This window comes from Leucopleurus acutus (assembly GCF_964270905.1).
Source record: "Leucopleurus acutus genome assembly, chromosome: 3".
In the NCBI taxonomy this organism is placed as follows: domain Eukaryota; kingdom Metazoa; phylum Chordata; class Mammalia; order Artiodactyla; family Delphinidae; genus Leucopleurus; species Leucopleurus acutus.
In genome coordinates this window covers 124,568,208-124,590,744 of record NC_139145.1, presented here as the reverse complement: position 1 = coordinate 124,590,744, position 22,537 = coordinate 124,568,208, and the positions used below count along the sequence as shown (strand labels likewise).

Sequence of the window (22,537 nt, the reverse complement as noted above, 5' to 3'; positions counted from 1 at the left end):
AAATGTCCCAAGGAAGCAGGATTAAGAAAAGGAGAATGCAGCTCTAAAAATATTTATTTTTCCAGAACAACTCTGTTTAGTGATGGTAAGGTAGGGTGGCGCATACATATACTGCGTTTATTTGAAATCACACTATCCCTGGAGGGAATTCTGACTACTCATTATAAATTAACAGTAATCTCTTCCATGGAAAGGTCTAACTTAACTCATTGAATTCCTACTAAGTCTAAGCCATGGGTTTTCATTATCATAAGGGGGAAAATGAGTGAGACAGACTTGACCTCAATGAGATTACATTAATAATGAAGGGAGGGGATAAAACAAGTACCATTATAATTATATTATGGAACCTACCTTATCTAATAAAACAATGCACTTTCAGATGTAATATTTCTAATTTAACAGTTCCTTCATTTTGTTATGTTGCTGTCTGATTTCTCTTTCCTTTATCTTCATGGATCTTAAGAACTCTTCTCATAGCCAAATGTCTGAGGTAATTCCCTTTCACTTTATCTTGTTACGATATTTTTTTCTCACTCTGACTTCTGTCATGTTTAGTTACTACCTCTTTTTGAGTTCTAGGCAGTTTAGATAAATGATCTAAGGCAAGTTTTCATTCTCCTTTGTAAAATGAGACCAAAAAATTAGATGATTTCTGATGTTCCTTTCAGATCCAAAATTCTATGAAAGTTGTCTTTTCTTTTTTCCTCCACAATTCAATTGTTCATTTTTCCCCCTTCTAGATCTGCTTTTCCCCTGTCCTCTACAGAATAATAAGTCTGGAAAACAGGCATTTGTTAGATTCCATTTGGTTCTGCGTCGTGTTTCAGTGTCTCATTTCTTAGCAGTGCGAGGTACGTATCAAAGGGGTTAGACATGTCAAGAGGCAGAACACTAACTAGAAATAGGACTTTGTGAGAGACAAGTTTCTTAATATAAAGAATTAACCCATATTATACTAAAAAGGAATTTCCATGAACTTCAGTAGGAGCTTATATGTTTTGGGTATTTCATTAAACACTTTAGAGGAATGATGCTGGAGTACAAGGAGGTCTTGAGTTTCTTCCTTACATTGTGATGGATTTATTACCAATAAGAAGCTTTTCTTTAATTATATATAGAATCCTTTTCTTGGAACCAAAGAGTAAATATTTCAGATTTGAATTATAACAAGGACACAATCATAAACAAGCTGTATAGTTTTAAACTAAAATCTTAATTTTATTTAGATAAAAAATGGGAATAATAATATCATAAGATCCTATATAATCAGGATGATAATGCTTATCATTACAAGAAGTTTTATTTTTTCCCAAAGTATTTTATGCATAATACCTTGTAAAGATGCATAGTGTTATGATTGTCAAAAATGAGATTTGGGACAAAATTTCAGTGAAGTGAAACATGACCTGTGACACACAGATCATAAATACAATAGGAATGCACTTAAACTTTGGTTTCAGCCTTACCCAAGTTTTTCAGTGAGTAAGATGTATCCCGGCCCTATTCATGTTAGAGAAGAATATAATCTCTAAAGCAACAGAAATGAAATGGAAGAGGAAGGAAAACAGCATTAGGAGTGTTTTAGGTTAGCACAGATTTCTTGCCCTCAGTTATAAATCTTAACACTAGAGAAAAATGCAAGCCACAATATGCAAGGGTAAACAGTAAAAAATGTCAGGTTATCAAGCTAAACTTTCATATGTAAATTTTTTACAAGAAGTTAGAAAGCTTAAATTATATTGAAAATATACAGGAGAATTCAAAGAATTTTTTTTAAAAGTGTATTCTATAGGGGAAGCTACATACTTAAGGAAAAAGATAAATAGAAATAATTATTAGAGACAAATAAAAGAAAAAAACATATTAACTTCCGAAGCATGAACCAGCCAAGAGCATGAGTTTACCTAGAGGAGTAGCCCTCTCAAGGGCATGTTGCAGGAGAACTGAGCCAGGTGCAATTGATGGCTACAGAGCATAGGCTTTTGGGAGCTGTGATGTTCACAGGTGCCCTGCTCTGATGCCTGGTACAACTAATCCCATATGTTAAAGGGTACTCTTCCTTCTCAACATTGAAAATGAACTGAAAGAAGGGGATGATAGGAGAGAGTGAACAGGGGAATGCCACAGTCAATGCAATGATAGACTATTGTCTAGTCTTACAAATATTTTATTTTTCAAAGACCAAAGAGAAAATTACGGAATAATGAACAAAGCTGATGCAAATCTTTATTCCTTGTAAACTCAAGTCACGTTTTACAAGGGACGTGTATCATTAAAAATATCACAGTGATCTGTTTTACGTCTAAGTTTGGTATATACAGGAACCAAATGTAAAAGGACCCTCATAGTTTCAAACAATAGTACAACCTCACACAGAAAATATCTTTTATAGGGAATTTTTCTTAAAAACTAATTATATAACTATATTTCTTCAAAGGGAAAGAAATGACAATGACTAAAGGGCTTTCAATTATTCAAACTAAAATTTCCATCTGGTATCTTTTACTTAACTCAAAGTAAATTTTGGATGGTAATTCCTAAATTAAAGTTAAGCAAACAATTATAAGATTTGACTTATTAATGTCTATTTTGAAACTTGAAAATCAAGTCTATTTTGAAACTTGAAAAACAATTGAATTTTGTTTTCCTCTGTTCCATTTTGGGACCCCTCCACTTTGAGTTTCTTTCCAAGTTAAGTGAATATGTCCTTCATAAGCTGCAATACAAGTGTTAATGGTCAGTTGACCATTATTAGTGATGTTAAATATGTTAGCTATGTTAGAATTAGCAAAGAAATTAAAGGACATCTGTGAATATGTAAAGCATTTGCCTTTGTTTTATCTGGTACTTTGAGAGCTATTCTCTTTCAGTCAGATATTAGTACTGGCAAAAAGACTGCATCATATTTTTCTAATAATTACTTTTTAAAATTGTTATTTTAGAATGGACTTACGTACTTTTAAGTGCACAATTATAGTTCTGTTGTATCATTCTTGGAAACAATAAAATATGTAACATTAACATAAAGTGCTTCCATAGAAACAATGTAGAAATATCCAGCTTTCTAAAGGGGCGAGGTAATCTGCATGATAGATTCATTAAAATAATTTGAAAAGTCTACTATTAATAAATGGAATAGTGTGGATTATTACATAAACTTGTTAGGTAGTAAACTGCAAGGGAGAATTTGCTATCAGGGGCTCTTTTAAATATATAGTTTCTTTTTCTTTTCTCTCTCTTTTTTCTTTCGCTTTAATCACCCACTAACCTGAAACTGAACTAACAGAGACAGAGGAAGGAAGCATATTCAGGAGGGCACATCAGAAGATATACTTAATACAGATATGAAGGGGAAATTTACATATTACTCAAAACCTCTAGTTTCTTAATGGAAGTGCAGAAGAGTCTCCATTTTTAAACTCTGAACATCACCAGGACCCTGAATAAGGAGTTTATATGCATTTTTTTTCCTCTTAGGAAATGAAGTTCACCATCTACTGAAAGGAAGTTAGGTGACTAATTTTTATCCAACTTTACTGACACTCATTTGAAATCAGAGTTCTCAAACTTTCCTGGTTCACAGTACTCTTAGTGTCCCAGTACTTTTTTCACAGCCCTCCCAGGCAGAAAAAAAAAAAATCTGAGTTTCACTTATTAAGTAGTTAGGTCCAAACAACTCAATAGTAATAATTTGTATGGTGTATGACCGTGTCACTGTGTTTCTATTGAAAACGTACAATATTCTGCAGTGCCTCTGTGAGTCTGCTGTAGTGTCCTGGGGTACTATGGGGCATTGTGAAAAATATGGCCCTAAATCAGGAAAATACAAATAGTACTTGGAAACTATGTAAAGCATCTTAAAAATCTTAAAGAGTAGAAACCAGTTTCAATATGTATAAGAATCCAGGTGAGCCAGGTGAAACCACAAAAAGTAAAATAAAAAGAATTTGCCCTAGTTAAAAAGAGGAAAAACATAGAAAAATTTTTTAAAACTTATATGCTACACACACACACACACACACACACACACACACACACACACACAACACATTAGGCTTAAGATGCCATCCAGGGAAGAAAAAGAATAACAAATAAAACAAGCATCTTTATAAAATTTGAGCGTCAAGCACACAATAAAAATTAATTAGGCTATGTAAATGTAAAAGAAAAAGTAATAACATTCTAAATGGTCAAAGACAGTTGATTAGAAACATTCCTGAAACACTCCGTTGTATAAGTAAGAAAAATCTGTGCCCTTTGATCTTCAAACAAAATCAAAATTGCCTCTAAAAATAAACCTGTCTCCCCCTCCCAGACTTCCATCTAAGCATAGCTTTAGCTTATCTTTTTTTTTACCCCTGAGCTGCTAAGCAATGAATGTTTAGCAGAGAGATGCCTTTGTCAGCAGAAACCTGACCAAATTGGTATGCAATTTTTTGTACAAAGAGAAAGAAAAGCCTAGAAAAAACTGTTTGAAGAAAGTAATCAAAAGTGTCAGTAGAACTGATTGCAGGACGAAGACTGTTTATTTACAGTATAAATGTAAAACTAATACATGAAAATACATATGTATTTCTGACCTTTCTTTGCACAACTAAAGGATCCTTAAGGTTTCTTTCCTAACAGAACAGGTACAACAGTACAGCATCAACTCTCAGTTAATTGGTTTTGGAAGTTTTGCTTTAAAGCCTAAGGGTTGTATTAAATAAGAGGAGGAGTTGGGGGGGGGGTCAGGGAGAAGGGTGGGGGTGGAAGGGGAATGGTTTGAATAGTGGGAAATGAGAGCACATCCAGAAAGATAGGGGAGGAAATTATCATGAATACTGCTGCATTTTGCAAAAATTCATTCCCTAACAAAAACAACAATTTCCTAAAACAATAAAAGGCCTTCTCTGATTACAACTATAAGTCACAAAGAGAAAAAAAAAGTTTGTTATCAGTTTTCACAAATGTTGAGTTAAAACAGGGGCCTCATATTCTGACTTGAGTCTAAATTAAAGTTGGTTAAGTACATAACCACTTATTCATTTTAGCTCCCTAAGTACCACAGAAACTTGAAATGAGAAGAAAGAATTTTGGAAAATCTGTTTAGCACAATTGCACTTGATCTTAGCCAAAAGGCCAGGAAATGATATTTAGCACAATTTCGGTCAGTTTTGAAAGCATTAATTAGATGCTTATAAATGATGTATCAGGTAAAGAAGAAAGCATGTAAATAAACTAAACTACAAAAATGCTTTCTAAAGGCATGTTGAAGGCCAATGGCCACACTAAACAAAATTATGAAATTAATTGGTATTCTACCACTTTTTTCATTTCCTTCTCTGATGTCCCTAGCTACTTTCCCACCCCAGATACTTATACCTAAATCGTTTGCATTCCACTAGTAGCCAACTAATAACAGAGGTGTGAGTTAGTAATGCTCCCAGAGGTATTTGCATCTGAATGTAAATTATTTGAAGACTAAATAAACCTTCAATTAGCCTCAAAGGCAGTACTTCTCAACCGTGGCTACACATTAGGGACCTTTTAAAAATCTGATGCCCAGACCATACTCCCAAGCACTTAAATCGGAATCTCTGGGGGAGGGCCCAAGCGTCAAAATTGTTTAAAGTTCCCCAGGTGATTCCAATGTGCAGCCAAAACTGAGAATCATTGCTTTAGGGAAAGCATTTGAAAAAATGAAATTTCAAGCTAGTAAAGGAGAAATTCTTGAGTGGGGAATATATCATGTTGCTCTATTGATGATGTCAACTGATGAAAAAGCTCTCTTCAAGGTAAAGGACCATTTTTATTACGAGAGAAAATGCTACATTAAAAAAAAAAAGAAATCACTAGACTTCTAAGTCTTGATTTCAGCGTTACTTCACTTGAGTATTACTGTAAAACAGGAAAAACAATAGCAGTGCCTGTCTCATGGTGCTATTGAGAATAAGCAAATGAAACAGGGAACCAAAAAATGTTTCATAAACTGTAAGGTTCTATTTGTCATTACACAGCTGAGCTAGAACCATTTATCATTAAAAACACTAGGTGTAATGTGATTACAACTGTAATATGGATTATTACCTAAAGGATATGTTAATTTGTTTTAATAGACATTTATTTTATGAAATCTAAGTATCTAGCCCAATGTTTCTTGAAGTATGGTTGCTGAACCAGTATCACCAGCATCACTTGGAAATTTGTTAGAAATGCAAATTCTTGGAGTCTTCCCCAGACCTACCAAATCAGAAACTGGAGGCAGAACGTAGCAATCTTGTTTGAACAAGCCCTCCAGGTGATTCTGATGCACACTACAACTTGAAAACCACACATCTAGCCAAACATCAGTAAAAAGAGAGTATATATAACTAAAATCAAAAGATGAATAAACATCATTTTTTCAATCTTTAAAAGTCACAGTGCAAAGGCGTATCAGCATAAATTACTACTTAAAAAAACTCCTAAAGCTTTGTATTTTAAAATAGTACAGTTCTCACTACCTAGCCAAGCTTTATCAATCAACACATTAATCACGAATACAATAGTAGTATATAAATTTAGGAGTCAGATTAATTACAGAGTATAGAAACAAAACTCTAGTGGGAGTAACAATGGTTCAGAAAATAGTCCAGTTTTAATTGTCTCAATGGAAAAGGCATAACTGTATCTTAAAAATCACATTTATCCTGAAGACAACACTCCACAGCATCTCAATGTTCTTATTCAGGCTAAGGAAGTGTGTCAGCACTGACTCAGAGAAAAGACCATTTCTTGGACTGAATCACTAGCAGTGTTTCCTGCAGTCTTAGATTTGTCACTGGGTCTGCTAAGCAACAGAAAAACAATCTCAAAACTTCTTATCTTAAAAGATCTCGTAAGAGAAAATATCAACATTGCTCCCAAACTCAAAGTCCAAAGGTCGTGAGAACATTGAACAGTCTTGTGAGACTGCAATAGAAAGTTCTTTGAGATCTTTCTTGTTCCCTCTTTTTCCATTTTAAAAAGTTTTGGCAGTATCAAGATACCTAGCACCACTTTGGAAAGATGAGAGTGGAGTATCCCTGTTAAGAACACACGTTAGTATTCATCCTTATTTCTGAGTGAAAACTGAGAAGAAATGACTTTTTCCTGAAAGATTCCTTAACAACAGATGAAGTTCCATTTACCATTACTGAGCAGATGACTCTGGCTCTCTCTTTGATCAAGATTCCTGAGTCCTAAGGGATTTTCCTTTCCTCAATCCTAAGCCTCCTGTATTTAAAGAACCTTGGGTTAAAAGTGGGGGTATGTGTAGGAAGAATAACTCCAATAATTGATATCTGTACTCTATATTCTAGGAAATATTTCCAACCTATTCAAAGTAAACAAAAGAATATAATCAAAATTATACTATCTCTCCCTGACAATTGCTTTGCCCCACCTTACAAAAAAAATAACAATTCTAAACTCTCATTTCCCTCACTGGGAAGAATAACACAAATATATAATTGCCAAAATAATTAATTCCTTTTGTTCATTCACTTATCTGTACGCATTTATTGAGTTCCTAGTATGTTCCAGACATTGTTTTAGATACAAAATGAGTCTAGAAAGATGCATAGACTTCAGTGATGAGGACGTGGATTCTATGTGTCTAGAGTGCTGTTTCAGTTTCTCTGTCAACCAAGACCAGTGGTACTCAAACTTGAGCAAGCATCAGAATCACTTGGAGAACTTGTTAAAACATAGATTTTGGGGCCCCACAAAGAGAGACTCTATTCAGTAGGTCTGAGATGGGGCCCCCAAATTAGCATTCTAATAAATTCTCAGGTGACATTGATGCTGCTGGTTCGGGGACCACACTTTGAGAACCACTTACCAAGAAATGCAGCTCATCACACTATGCCTGCTGATTTTCAAACACTGTACATCTCTCTTCCAAACAAGGCAATGGCCTTAGAAAGGCTTTTTACTCACAACTGAGCAGAATTACAGTTCCCAGAACCACCTCAAATATCTAGGATTAGTAGCTCCAGAAGAGAAGAAAGAAGTATAAAAAATAAAGAGAAAATTCTCTTTCCAGGGGCTTTGCTCCCTCCTTGTTTTTCTTTTCTTTTATGCCCCATCACAAGAAATCACTCTTCTATTATGATTTCTCAATACAAGTGTTATGGAAAAGAATAACACACATTCAGATTTTTCATACTTCTTTACTTTAATAAAATCATAGTTTTTCTTCTAAATTCAGTTCTCTTGCCCTTCTCCCTCACCCCTTTTTTGTTGGACTATCTCCTTTCTGAACAGAAGAATAGAGTTAGAAGGAACACTGAGAATTCACTTAATCCCTCCTTGGCCTCAGACAAGACTGAATCTAAACCATCCCCAAATATAGCAATTTTCAGTACAAAGATGAACAGGCACTAAGAACCTCCCATTCAACATTCTGTCACATACTTGAAGATACTATCATAATATACTTTCCCTCAGCCTTCTCTTCTCCAAGCTAATCAACCTCGACATTTAGACTACTTCATTAGATTTCCTGAACTTTAAATTATTTTGATTCTTTAATAAGTTTATCCCACCTTACCTCAGGGCCTGAATTATGTATTTACTGTTATCATGAAGACTTCTTTTTGGTATGTGAAAAGGGGAAAGTTAATTTATAGATTAAATAAAAAGGAATTTAATTGGAACAAAGAAATATATATATATATATATAAAATATATGTATATATATATATAAATGCCACTATAATATAATGGCATTCACTTGAACAATTAATTTCAAATATCCTTTATTTTGTTAAAAGAAATAGTAAAGCCCTATAGTTTTTAAAACTTTATAAATCACCAGCCATTTTATACATAAAACGGATGGGAGTTAGAGATCTTTTTAAATATGCCACAGATTACACATAACCATGTTTCATGACACTTCACACAGGAGGAAAACATTATTATTGTTCATTTGCTTTTTTTTGCATAGTGTTTACTACTTAAGTTGGAGTTTATCCATGATTTAATTTTGTATGAGTCTAAAATTACTGAATGTATTATTGTGATTATTCACTTCTGTGAAAATAATTTCTCTGATTCAAGCTTTGAGAATCAGAAGTGTTTAGAGAGTCAGTGAGTACAGGACAAGATAGGATGAAGTCCATGTACATCATGTGTTTCTGAGCGGTTCAGAAAGGAAAAATAGGTAAAACATTGGAATACGGGGTAAAATGGGATGATTCACTTTAGTTCCATCTCTCCCATTCTAAATATCACTATTCAAAATTTAATCTTTGCTTTCGGAATGGTGAGGTGCTCTAGTCCAGCGCAGGCCTGAGGGATAGGTTTTGTCTCCTTGCCTATTGGGACCAAGGTGTACGGTGGAGGCGATGCATTTAGTCTCCAGAGAGAAGGAAGATGCTGCTTGCACAGCACTTCTACTCACCAGTCCATGCAGCAGCAAGGGTGTTGGCTTTGAAGGAAGCCAACTGTCCTGCTCTCCCAGCCAGAGGTAAAGAATTGCATTGGTGGCCACTAGAGGGAGGAGGATTAGGAATAGAGTAAATTGTGGGGAAAAGGCACCCATGAAAAACGCACATGGGACAACCAACACATCACCAACCACCGCCTAGCAGCTACCTCTCTGAGGGACTATCATGGGGTCTGCAAACACCATTAACCCAGAGACCCAGACACCAGTAATTATTGTAGTATCCCAGTATATAGCCCCTTAACTTGGATGGCTGCAGAAGGGAGTTTGAATAGTATTGTGGGAAACATACAAGCACACAAACACAAACACACAAGCACACAGACATACATTCTCATCCCCCATTACAAGACGTTACATCTGTGCCGTCTGATTCTTGCTCATTTTCTTATTTAAAACTCTTGATGTTCTTTACCAAGAATGTGTTCACGAAAAGCAAACAGCCCACCTTCAAGATAGTCTTGGGAGAAGCACCAGCAGAGACACTCATTGTGCCAAGATGTATTTTACCAACAAATCTGTACAAATTACATGAGGTTAAAAACAAACGGAATATAATATAATTAAAGCAAAGTTTCTTTTGCTAAATTACAGCTTGAAGCAAACCTGCAAGAAATATTTCCAATTAGCTTCTTTAGCAAACAAAAGCATAGCTCAGAATGTTTTGCTTTCCATCCTGCCCTCTGGGTGGGCTGCCTAGTGGGTGTCTTACCTCCAGCACAAGTAGCTGAGCATTCTGACCAAGGCTGATGATTCCATGTAAAGCCAACTTCATTGTCTCCACTGCCTGTCCGGGTGATGGGAACGTTGAATTTATACCTAATTCCCAAATTCTGTTCCTGAAGCAGAACCTGACATTGAAAACAACTGGTGAAGATAATTAAAATACAATGAGCCTTTATTCAGATATTTACTATTTCTTTTGAAGAAGAAAATGTCATAATGTAAGTCTTAAGGGAAATTTAAGACAACTTTTAGAACACATGCAGTTATACTGAATTTTCTACTTCCGTTTTCATGGGTAATTTGGAGCCATTTCTCTCATTTGCCTTATTTGGTTATAAAAATATTATTCAAGCAGGCATTGAAAAGATCAGTCATATGGAAAGAGCACTATGGTCTTAACTTTACACAGACTTTTACACCCTTGGGCATACCATTTTACCTTTATTTACTTTAATTTCACCACTTTAATTTCAAATGATAAAGCCTGCCCCTTCCTACTTCACAGGGTAGATTACAAAGATTAGAAATGAAGCGGCAAAGGCATATTTACCATGACAATGAGATTTTCTGAGGTGGGACCTAAAGCTTCTAAGGATTCTGGTTCGTCGGTTGGCCTCTTATAGTGAAAAGCTGTCCCAGCAACATCGAACTTCCTAGGCCAGTCAATAGTCCAGGCACCATTAATATAGTAATCATCCCCTTCAGATTTTAAAGCTAAAAAAAAAAAAAAAAAAATCACTGTCTACCTAAAAATGTGAAACTTCATTTACCACAATGTCACTCATTAATCATTGCACTGAAGTGTACAATGAATATCTATTTCCATTTCGAGACGGGAATCTTTTTTTTTTTTTTTTACAGACAACACCAACAATTTATTTTTTGTTACTTAGATATACATTGTGAAGTGATTTCTAATGAGGTGCCAGGAATCCTACCACAGAAACAGAAATATTTAGTAATCTCCAGCCACCGTTGGTAGAAATTCAGTAAGTACATTCTTTCTCATAGATAATGATGCTATATAATTTGGTAAAGTAGAAGTACTATGATTCACCTGCCAGTGAATTAGTGTCTCAGAAAATACCAAAAAATGCATATTAGATTATTCAAAGTCAATAAAAGTTTTCCCACAAGAAAACATCAGACTCAGACAACTTTGTACAGAGTAGTTCTACCACACATTCAAGGAAAAAATAATTTCAGTTTTTCACAAAACTCTTCCAAGAGGATAGAGAAAGAGAATACGTCCAATCTCATTTTATGAGCCCAGCATTTTCATGTTCAAACCTGGCCAGTCAAATAAGTAAAAATTATGCAACAACAGCACTCTTGAACAAACATGCAAAATGTAAGCAATTAAATAAAATATTAGCAATTGGCATAAAGTAATATAGAAGTTAATACATCAGAAGTAAGGTAAGCTTATCCCAGGATTGCAATGCTGGTTTAATAATAGAAAATCAATTAATATACTTTTTCATATTATTAAAGGAAGAAAGGCAGATGATTACCTTAACAGAGGCAGAAAAAGCATTTTAAAAAGTTCAATATTCATATATGATTTAAAAGAAATTTTAGTAAACTAGGAAAGCGTGAAACTTCATTAATTTTATAAAAGGCAAACAAAAACACTCAAATAAAAATGTATAGTAAACATCAAACCTAAAGATGTAATGTTGAAGGCATTTTCTTTAAGATCAGGAAAAAGTTAAGGATGCCTGTTACCATCACTTTTATTCAACCATTGACTGTGGGATCTAGCTAGTGTAACAGAGTAGAAAAAAAAGAAATAAAGGCAATGAGGAAGGAAAAGAAGAGCCAAAAGACTCAGTTTTTTTTTTTTTAAGATGATATAATTTTCATCTTAATGTAAAAAATCTAAAAGAAATTATAGAAAAATAAGACATTTAATAAGAAAGTTTGGCAAGTTTTGATATAAAAATCAATATATGAAAGTCAGTTGTATTACTACATCAGGAAGAGCAGTTATAAAGCAGTTTTAAATAAGGACATTCTCAGTGGCAACGAAAAATATAAAAATACTTAGTAATAATTCTATCAAAAGGCAGGCAAACCCTTAGTGGAGTTAATTATGAAATTTTAATAAAAATCATCAAGGCTGATCTAAACAAGTGGAGAGAAATAACCTGTTCTTGTAAAGACTCAATTTTGCCTGTATTAAGCTATAGATTTAGTGACTTTCAATAAAAATTCCCAAATGGTTGTAGAGAGCACTGTGGTGCTGCAGGGCCTGGTAGCACTTATCAACAGGAGGTGGAAGCAGGGAGAAGAGGAAGGGATCAAAAGTTCACAGAAGTGGACATTCAAAAGTGGATATAGTATATAAGGCAAAAACCCTATCAGCTGACTATATTCTACACAAGGGCCTGAAAGACCTTCCACTTATTAGAACAATAAAGAACGTGCTGGGGCTTCCTTGGCGGCGCAGTGGTCAAGAATCTGCCTGCCAATGCAAGGGACACAGGCCCGAGCCCCGGCCCGGGAAGATCCCACATGCCGCGGAGCAACTAAGCCCGTGCACCACAACTGCTGAGCCTGTGCTCTAGAGCCTACGAGCCACAACTACTGAGCCCACGTGCCACAACTGCTGAGCATGCGCTCCAGACATGTATCTATTAACATATTATAGCAATCTAATAGCATATTAGAATTGGCCCTGCACCGCAATGAAGAGTAGCCCCCGCTCACTACAACTAGAGAAAGCCAGCGCACAGCAACTAACACCCAACACAGCCAAAAATAAATAAATAAATAGATAGATAAATAAATAAATAGATAAATAAATAAATAAAAGAATGTGCTGGTGAGACAGGCACCAGCATCACTGAGATGCTCTTCTCTTTAAGCTTGGAACTATCATTACAGAACTGGGCTCGCAGACAGCAATGGGGATGATCCCAACATACTAGAGGCCAGGAGGTATGGCGTAACCATTAGAATGGAGGTGGGTACAGTTATCACAAACAATAACAAATTAGCATGGCAGTCAGGAGTAGTCATGGAGATATTTAACAGAATACAGTCTTCCAAGGGGCCCAAGAGATGGGCACTTTTCTGATCCAGACCCACTGAGCTTAAGCAGAGGCTGGGTGACCAGGAGATAGGATCCTACAACATCACAACACCACAGCACTCAGTGGTAATTTTTCCTCGCCTTTCCTCAAAGGACGTAAAAGCCATTACCAGCAGGGAAAGGGAAAATCCAAATATACTGAGGACTGTTGGGCACAGGGACTGAGTTGACCTGAAGTGGCAAATGGTGCCCCTTGTTTAGGATAAGACCACGTAGAAGTAAAGTAATAAAAGGAATTTTGACCCAGGTCCAGCTCACAGAGTGTCCACTGAGTCCATGAATCCAGTCAGTGGTCATGTCTCTCAGACCTGAATTTAAAATGGAAACAGGGGGCTTCGCTGGTGGCGCAGTGGTTGAGGGTCCACCTGCCGATGCAGGGGACATGGGTTCGTGCCCCGGTCCAGGAAGATCCCACATGCCACGGAGCAGCTAGGCCCGTAAGCCACGGCCGCTGAGCCTGCGTGTCCGGAGCCTATGCTCCGCAACGGGAGAGGCCACAACAGTGAGAGGCCCGCGTACCGCAAAAAAAATAAAATAAAATAAAAATAAAATGGAAACAGTATACTTGGTAGCTGGCATAACCTTCACATTTATCTCTTGATCTGTAAAATAACACCTATCCCAGTGGGGAAGACCAGGTTGAAGTCTCTGAAACTTCTCTCCTTCCCCCAGCTAAAACAGTAAACTACAAACAATATTGCATCTTGGAGTGGGGGCGGGGGTGTGTGTGTGTGGATTGCCAGAGATGTATGCTACCCATAAGGTCTTAAGGTGTGCAAGGGTGGTGGTCTCTACCATATACCTATTTACTTCACTTGTGTGGCCCCTACAGAAACTAGATAGATCTTTTTGGATGATAGTAGTCTGTTGCAAACTCAACCAAGGGGTACTGTTGCTGTGCTGGATATAGAGATGGGATTCTTGACCATTTTCTTAATCACAAATTAAAATAGTAATTTTCCATGTGAATGTCAAGAAGATATTAAGTATTTATAATGTTATTGATAGAAAGGAATGAAAGGCTTATCTATAGGAATAAAAATGTGGAACTAGCAAGGGAAATTATGACTAAAGGAATAACTGGGGATGGAGGTGGGGTTAGAGAGCAGATTTTCCTGTCCAAATATTAAAACAGTAATTATACAAATATGGGGTGGGAACAACCTGTGGTATGGTACACAGATGGACAGAGCAACAGAACAAAATGGACAGTTAAGAAATAAACAAAAGTACATATGGGAATTAATATATAACAAAGGAAGCACCCTAAATTAGTAAAGGAAGGATAACAAGAAATGGAACTAAGACAAAAGACTAGCTTTTTGGAAAAAAAAAATGCTGAATTTGTCTCATTCTTTATATAAGAATAGATACCACAACTCCATTCCTAGGTATATATCCTAAAGAAGTGAAAATAGGTACTCAAACAAATATATGTACACACATGTTCATAGTAGCACTATTCCCAATAGCCAAAGGTAGAAACAACCAAATGTCCATCAATGGATGACTGGATAAACAAACTGGGGTATATACAATACAATGGAATAACATTCAGCCATAAAAAAGAATGAAGAACTGTACATGCTTCAATGAGGATAAGACTAAAAAAAAATTACACTGAGTGGAAGAGGCTGAGGCTAGACATAAAAGGTCACATATTTTATGCATCTATTCATAAGAAATATCTAGAAAAGGTAAATCTATAGGGACAAACAGCAGACTGGTGGTTGCCAGGGGCTGGGGAATGGGAAGTAACTGCTTACTGGACACCGGGTTCCTTTTGGGGTGCTGAAAATATTTTGGAATGTACTAAATACCAGTACGCTGTTCACTTTAAAAATGTTTGAATTCTATGTTATTTGGATATTACCTCAATAAAAACAAAGTTTAAAAAAAAGAGAGAAAAGAATAAATACCAGATGGGTAAATATTTAAATGTAAACATAGTTAAATCATAAAATGGTAGGAGAAAATGTAAGAGTACTTTTTAAAAAATAATATTGGGGTATTGAAAAGCTTTTCTAAGCATGACCAAAACCTCAGAAAGTATAAAGAAAAAGATTAGTAGATATGCATGCATAATTTTTTAAACCTCTATAGGAAAAAACATATAAAAAAGTTTAAAAATATGTGATAGAAAAAGGGTTATTAGCACTACTATACAAAAACTTCTATAAATAAATGAGTGATAATTTTGATAATGATTATCATGCTTTGACAGTGACAAACATGTCAGTTTAATTTTTTTGTTAGTATGCTAGCTTCTTCAAAAACTTTATCAGGCCAGATAAACAAGAAGGCCCAAAGGACTAAAAGGGTCATGATGCAGAGAGTCTCTGACTCTCTGGACCTCTGCCACTTGTTCTTAAGAGTATAGACCATTTTCATTCCCCCCACCCCCATCTGCCTGGCAAATATATCTGTACTTTCTTGACTTCACATATGTTATAAAATTCATTTGATTGTCAAAAATAAATCTAATTAATCTTTTGAGATAAGAACATGTTAACGAAATTTAAGGATTATTTAGTCTTAAATTTGTCTTGTATTTAAAATTTTTTATTTTCAACTCTCACAGTAATTCTCTGTCTCATTTGAAACATCAAAATTACTTGGTTATATAGGACATCTGAGCCTGTATCACATGAAACAGTAAAAATAAAAACAAAACCTCTAGCAGCTTTGAATTCTCCTTCAATTTAAGCTCTCACTTTCCATTTTCCCATCTACTCACTTAAGGAATCCTAACTCACCTTTGCTGGTACCATAACGTAGTTCAGAAAAACACCAAACATTTAAGAAGGACTGAATAAGAATTTACTAAGGGAGGAGGATGTGGCATTATGCACAAAGAATTATCAAAGGGAAAACATCTGATGTCTTATTTTTGTTTTGATTCTTGCTGATGCAGAAAAGAATCTAAAATTATGGTATAAAAATAAAGGAGTCTTCCTAAATAAAGGAAGGAAGAGCCTGATGATACTGGTATTCTACCTAAAGATGCATTCTAGATATAGTCTTATTTTTAAAAGATTTAAGGAAAAACAGGTGGTATTTTAAGGGGAGTAAGAACTCAACCAGATTTCATAAGGGTCTCTGCAGAGTCTAAATCTGTCTCAAGGGATCAAACATCAAATAAACAGAATTTCCACTTCTTTACAGAGGAAATAACTGGGATTGGACTTGCCCTCCAATTATAAATAACTAGAAAACTCACAAAATATATGAATCAGCTGTTTTTAGACATTGGCCAGGACTGTGCAGGACTGTGACACAGGCAAAAAGGAACACAAGGTGAGTCTCATAATCTCCCTAGCTTCCTGCCTGGAGGCACTTTCTGTCAGTGTAGACCATGAGAACCCAAGCAGAGGATGGTGGTCTCACTGAGTTAAGGAGACAGAGATCAGAAACTGGGAAGGCTAAGATACTTGGAATTTGCAGAACCAGAGAATTAGAGTAAAAGGAGGGAATCTGTTGCTGAATAGTAATCCATGTATGCATAGGATAAAATTCCATGAAGCCAGGCCAAAAAAACCACCAAAAAACAAACAAACAGAAACAAAAACAAAAAACTAGATAACCACAAGCAGAAAAATTTCTCGAGAAAGAATTCAGAGAGTTTCAACCACTAGGGCATTCAGCAGAGAATCATGCCTTTTTAGTAGGGCTGAGCAACTCTAGAATTAAGGCTACTCTGGACTCACCTAAACAAAGCTCAAATACAAGCCTCAAAGATATCAAGCTCATCAACAAGTTAGTTAACACTCTTTAAAGGATAAAACAACAACAACAGCAAAATCCAGACTCTCAATAAAAATATATTCACAATGTACAACATCCAATGAAAAATTACTACAACTGGCAAGAAAGGGGAAGATATGGTACAAACCACAAAGAAAGCCAAGTAAAAGCAACAGACTCAGAAATGATAGAAATTATGGAATTAGCAGAAAATAACTTTCAAACAGCTATTATAAATATACTCAAGGATTTTAAAGGAAAACAAATATAATGAGAAAAAACTGGAAGATATGTACAGATGGATGCTCAGATCTACACAAAGAAAGTATGCCAGATACAATAAATATGTAGGTAAATAGAAAATAATTTTTCTTATTTTTAAATTTTTAAAAAGGATAACTGACTCTTTAAAACAAAAATAATAACAATGTATTGTAGGGTTTATAATATATGAAAAAGTAAAATGTGTTTTTAAAAAATAGCACAAAGGATGGAAGAAGACAATGGAAGTAAACTGTTATAAGCATCTTGCATTATACATAAATGGTATAATATTATTTGAAGGTATATTGTGATAAATTAAAGATGCATTTTGTAAACTCTAGAGCAACCACTAATTAAATAGAAAAAAGAAGTATAGCTAATAAGCCATTAGTAGAGTCCAAATGGAATACTATAAAACACTTTATAAACCTAAAAGAAGATATAAAAGGAGAATAAAGGGAAAAATACACGGAACAAATAGAAAAACAGCACAATGGTAGACTTAAACCCAATGATTTTAACAATTACATTAAATATAAATGATCCAGACGTGGAGCTGACAAACTATGGTCCACCACCTGTTTTGTAAATAAAGTTTATTGTAACACAGTCATACCCATTTATTTATGTATTATCTGTATCTGCTTTCACACTACAATAGTAGAACTTAATAGCTGAGATAGAGACTTCATGTCCTATAAAGCTGAAAATATTTACCATCTATGCCTTTACAGAAAAAGTTTGGCAAGCCCCCCATTTAGAGACTGTAATTGAAAAAGCAAAGATGGTTAGATACAATAAGAAATCAGAGTCAAACTACATGTTGTCTAAAAGAAACATATTTAAAGTTCAGAAACACCTACATGTGAAAAGTGGATGGATGGAAAAGAATTTACTATGCAAGCCTTAATCAGAAGAAATCTGTGGCTAGATTAGGATCAGTCAAAATAGATGAGGGTCAAAGAATATCATCAGAAATAAAGAGGAACATAGGATAATTATGAAATGCTCAATACATCAAGAAAATCTAACAATCTTAAATGTCTATACACCTAACAACAAACTCTGAAAATAAATGAAGCAAAACCTTACAACTAATGGGAGAAATAAACAAATCCACAATTCTAGTTGGAGATTTCAACATGATTCTTTCAATATTTGCTGAAACAAGGAGGCAGAAAATAAATAAAAATGTATAAGACTTGAACAAAACTGTCAACCAATTTAATCTAATTGACATTTATGGAATACTAAACCCAATACCACCATAATATACATTCTTCTCAAGTGCACATGGAATATTCACTAAGAGATACCATATTCTGGGCCATAAAAACACGCCTCAACAAAAGAACTAAAATCATACAAAGTACCTTATCTGTCCATAATGGAATTAAGAAAAACCCCCAAATATTTGGAAATTGAATAATATCTTCTAAGCCATGCGTCATATGGTAAATAAAATATTTTAAATTGAGTGTTGGAAAAAAATATATCAAATATATGGGATGAAGTTAAAGCTACGCTTAGAGGGAAATTTATAGTGCAAAATGCCTATTTTAGGTTAGAAAAAAGATCTTTAAGATCAATAAACTAAGTTTCTATCTTGAGAAGCTAGAAAAATAATAAATTAGACACAAAGTGAATAGCAAAAAGGAAAAAATAAAGAGAATAGTGGGAATCGATGTACTGGAAAATGGAGAAATAACAGAAAAGTCATTTAAACCAAAAGCTCGTTCTTTGAAATGATCAATAAGGTTAATAAACACCTCACTAGAACAATCAAGAAAAAGAAGATACAAATCACCAATGTGAGGAATGAGAGAAGAGCCATCACTACAGATCCTACAGGCATTCAAACAGAATAAGGGAATATTATGCACAAAATTATGCCAATGAATTCAACAACTTTATATCTATTACAGAAACTGAATTTTTCATTAAAAACTTCCCACAAAGAAAACTCCAGCCCAGATGGCTTCACAGTTGAATTCTATCAAACATTAAGAAATAATACCAATTTTACCCAGACTTTTTCAGAAAATAGAGAAGAAAGGAATATTTCCCAACCAACTTTATGAGGACAGGTTTATCCTAATATAAAAACCAGCAAAGATGTTATAAGACTACAGACCAATATCCCACATGAACATAGATGCAAATATTCTTAACAGAATATTAGTAAATCAATTGTAACAATATATACAAAGGATAATAAATTTATGACAAAGTGATTTTTATCCCAAGAATGCTAGATTGGTTTAACATTTGAAAACCAATCAATGCATTTACTATATTAATGGGAAAGGGAGGAAAAAAAATAACACATGATCATGCAGTAAACCTCAAAACCTATTCATGAAGAAAACTCTCAAAACTAGAAACAGAAGGGAACTTCCTCAACCTGATAAAGGGCATCTACATAAATCTTCTAGCTAACATTATATTTAGTGGTTAAAAAAAAACAAACAAAAAACCCCAAAAAACTGAATTCTTTCCCTTTAAGATAAGCAACAATGAAAGGCTGTCCAGCCTCCTCACTTCTATTCAACATTGTACTGAAGGTCCTGATCACTATTATAAGGCAAGAAAAACAATATAAAAGACATAAATATTGGAAAGATAGAAGTAAAACTGCCTTTGTTGAAGGATGACATGATAATCTATGCTGAAAATCCTAAGAAATGTACAAAGCAACTATCAGAACTAATACATGAGTATAATCAGGACACAGGACATGAGGTCAATACAAAAATAAATCAATTGCTGTATAACAACTGACAATTCAAATATGAGATTAAAATATCAATATCATTTACAATAACATCAAAAAGCATGAAATATTTAGTGATAGATTTTTTAAAGATCTATATGTGCAAGATGTGTACACTGAAAAATAAGCATTACTGAACAAATGTAAAGACTTAAATAAATATACAGGTAAGTCTTTTCACGTATTGGAAGACAATATTTTTAAGATGTCAATTCTCCCCAAATTGATCTACAGATTCCAAATAATCTTTTTGTAGAAATTGACAAGCTGATTCTAAAATGTATATAGAAATGTAAGAGACCTAGGAAAAAAAAATTATTTTGAGAAAGAGGAACAAATTTGAGGACATAATGCTTCCTATTTTCAAGACCTAATGGAAATCTCTATTAATCAACACAGTGTGGTTTTGGTTTAAGGACAGACATACGGAACAATGGGAGGGAACAGAAATAGACCCATACATTCATGTGCAATTGATCTCTACCACAAATGTCAAGGTAATTCAATGGGGGAAATAACATTCTTGAACAAAGGGTGCTATAGTAATTGAATATCCATGTGAAAATAACTGAATTTCAATCCTTACTTTATACCTTACATAAAAACTCAAAATGGACCATATATCTAAATGTAAAAGCTAAACCCATAATTTCTCTAAGACACATTGAAGACAATCTTTGCAATCCTGGGGTAGACAAAATTTCTAAGATAGGATGTGAAAGCACAAACCATGAAAAAATTAATACATTAGATTTCATCAGAATTAAAAGACACCATTAAGAACAGAAATAAACAAGCCACAGATTAGAAGAAAATATTCATAAACATATATTTGAACAAGACATAACTAGAATATATAAAGAACTCAGAACTTTATAAAAAGAAAAAATGTAAAAATAGGCAAAATATTTGTTTAGACATTTTACAAAAAAAAATATCTACATGGGTAGAGTTAAAAAGACTGACAATACCAAGTACTGACAGGATGTAGAGCAACTGGAACTCTTTTACATTACTGGTGGAAATATAAATGATACAATCACTTTGGAAAACAGTTAATTTAATTAATTTCTTATAAAGTTAAGCATGTACTTATCATATGACCCAGTGATTTCACTCCTAGGCTTTTTATCCAGGAGAAACGAAAACATATGCCTGCACAAAACTTGTCTATGAATGTTCAAAGAAGCTTTATTCATAATAGTTGAAGACTGACAATGACCCAAATATCCATCAACAAGTGAGTGGATAAATAAATTATGGTATATCCAAACAATGGAATACTATTTGGCAATAAAAAGGAATGAACTTCAGATACACTCAACAATATAGATGAATCTCAAAAACATTATGTTATGAATGAAAAAAAAGCCAGATATAAGAGTGCATACTATATGATCCTATTTATGTGAAATTCCAGAATAAATAAAAGTAAAATAATAAAATGTCAGAAAAGAGATCAATGTTTTCTGAGGCTAAGGCTAGGGGGACTTGACTGCAAAGGGTAATGAGAGGATGTTTTGGAGTCATAGAAATGTTCTACATCTTGGTTGTGGTATTTATATGTATATGTATATCTATATATATAGAGAGAGAGATACAGATAAAATTGTAAATACTTTGTGAACTATACACTTATAATGGATTCATTTTATTATATGTAAATTATACCTCATTAAAATTGATTTTAAAAAATCAACTATGGGGCTTCCCTGGTGGTGCAGTGGTTGAGAGTCTGCCTGCCGAAGCAGGGGACACGGGTTCGTGCCCTGGTCTGGGAAGATCCCACATGCCGCGGAGCGGCTGGGCCCGTGAGCCATGGCTGCTGAGCCTGCGCATCCGGAGCCTGTGCTCCACAACGGGAGAGGCCACAACAGTAAGAGGCCCGCATACCGCAAAAAAAAAAAAAAAAAAATCAACTATGGGACTTCCCTGGTAGCACAGGGGACATGGATTCAATCCCTGGTCTGGGAAGATCCCACATGCCGCAGAGCAACTAAGCCCATGCACCACAACTACTGAGCCTGCACTTTAGAGCCCGTGAGCCACAACTACTGAAGCCCACTCACCACGACTACTGAAGCCCAAGCGCTCTAGGGCCCGCGTGCCGCAACTACTGAGCCTGCGCACTGCAACTACTGAAGCCCATGCACCTAGAGCCCGTGCTCCGCAACAAGAAGCCACTTCAATGAGAAGCCCATGCACCACAACGAAGAATAGCCCCCGCTCACTGCAACTAGAGAAAGCCTGTGCACAGCAATGAAGACTCAATGCAGCCAAAAATTTAACAAAAAAAAAAAAAAAAAAAAATCAACTAACCCAGTGAAGAGTAAGCTATAAACTACTAATTTTTTTGTTTAGTTCTTTCATGTGGAACTTCTTTTTAACATGAAAGTGTTCTACCTCAAAGCAGTATGTCTTTTCCTTCATGATACTGTGGTGCTTTTCCTCATTAATTTTTAAAATCTAGCAAAAT

At 34.8% G+C, this 22,537-nt stretch overlaps 1 protein-coding gene across 1 annotated transcript in view; it reads right to left on the bottom strand.

The window, feature by feature from the left end:
• Positions 1-22,537, bottom strand: part of ADAMTS6 (ADAM metallopeptidase with thrombospondin type 1 motif 6) — a gene marked incomplete at both ends in the record, with an annotated part of 263,234 nt that overhangs the window by 38,003 nt on the left and 202,694 nt on the right. Inside the window, 2 exons of the mRNA XM_082837370.1 lie at positions 10,170-10,308; positions 10,734-10,897. Of these exons, the coding sequence (XP_082693496.1) occupies positions 10,170-10,308; positions 10,734-10,897 (303 nt within the window). The remainder of the gene's footprint in view (positions 1-10,169; positions 10,309-10,733; positions 10,898-22,537) is intronic.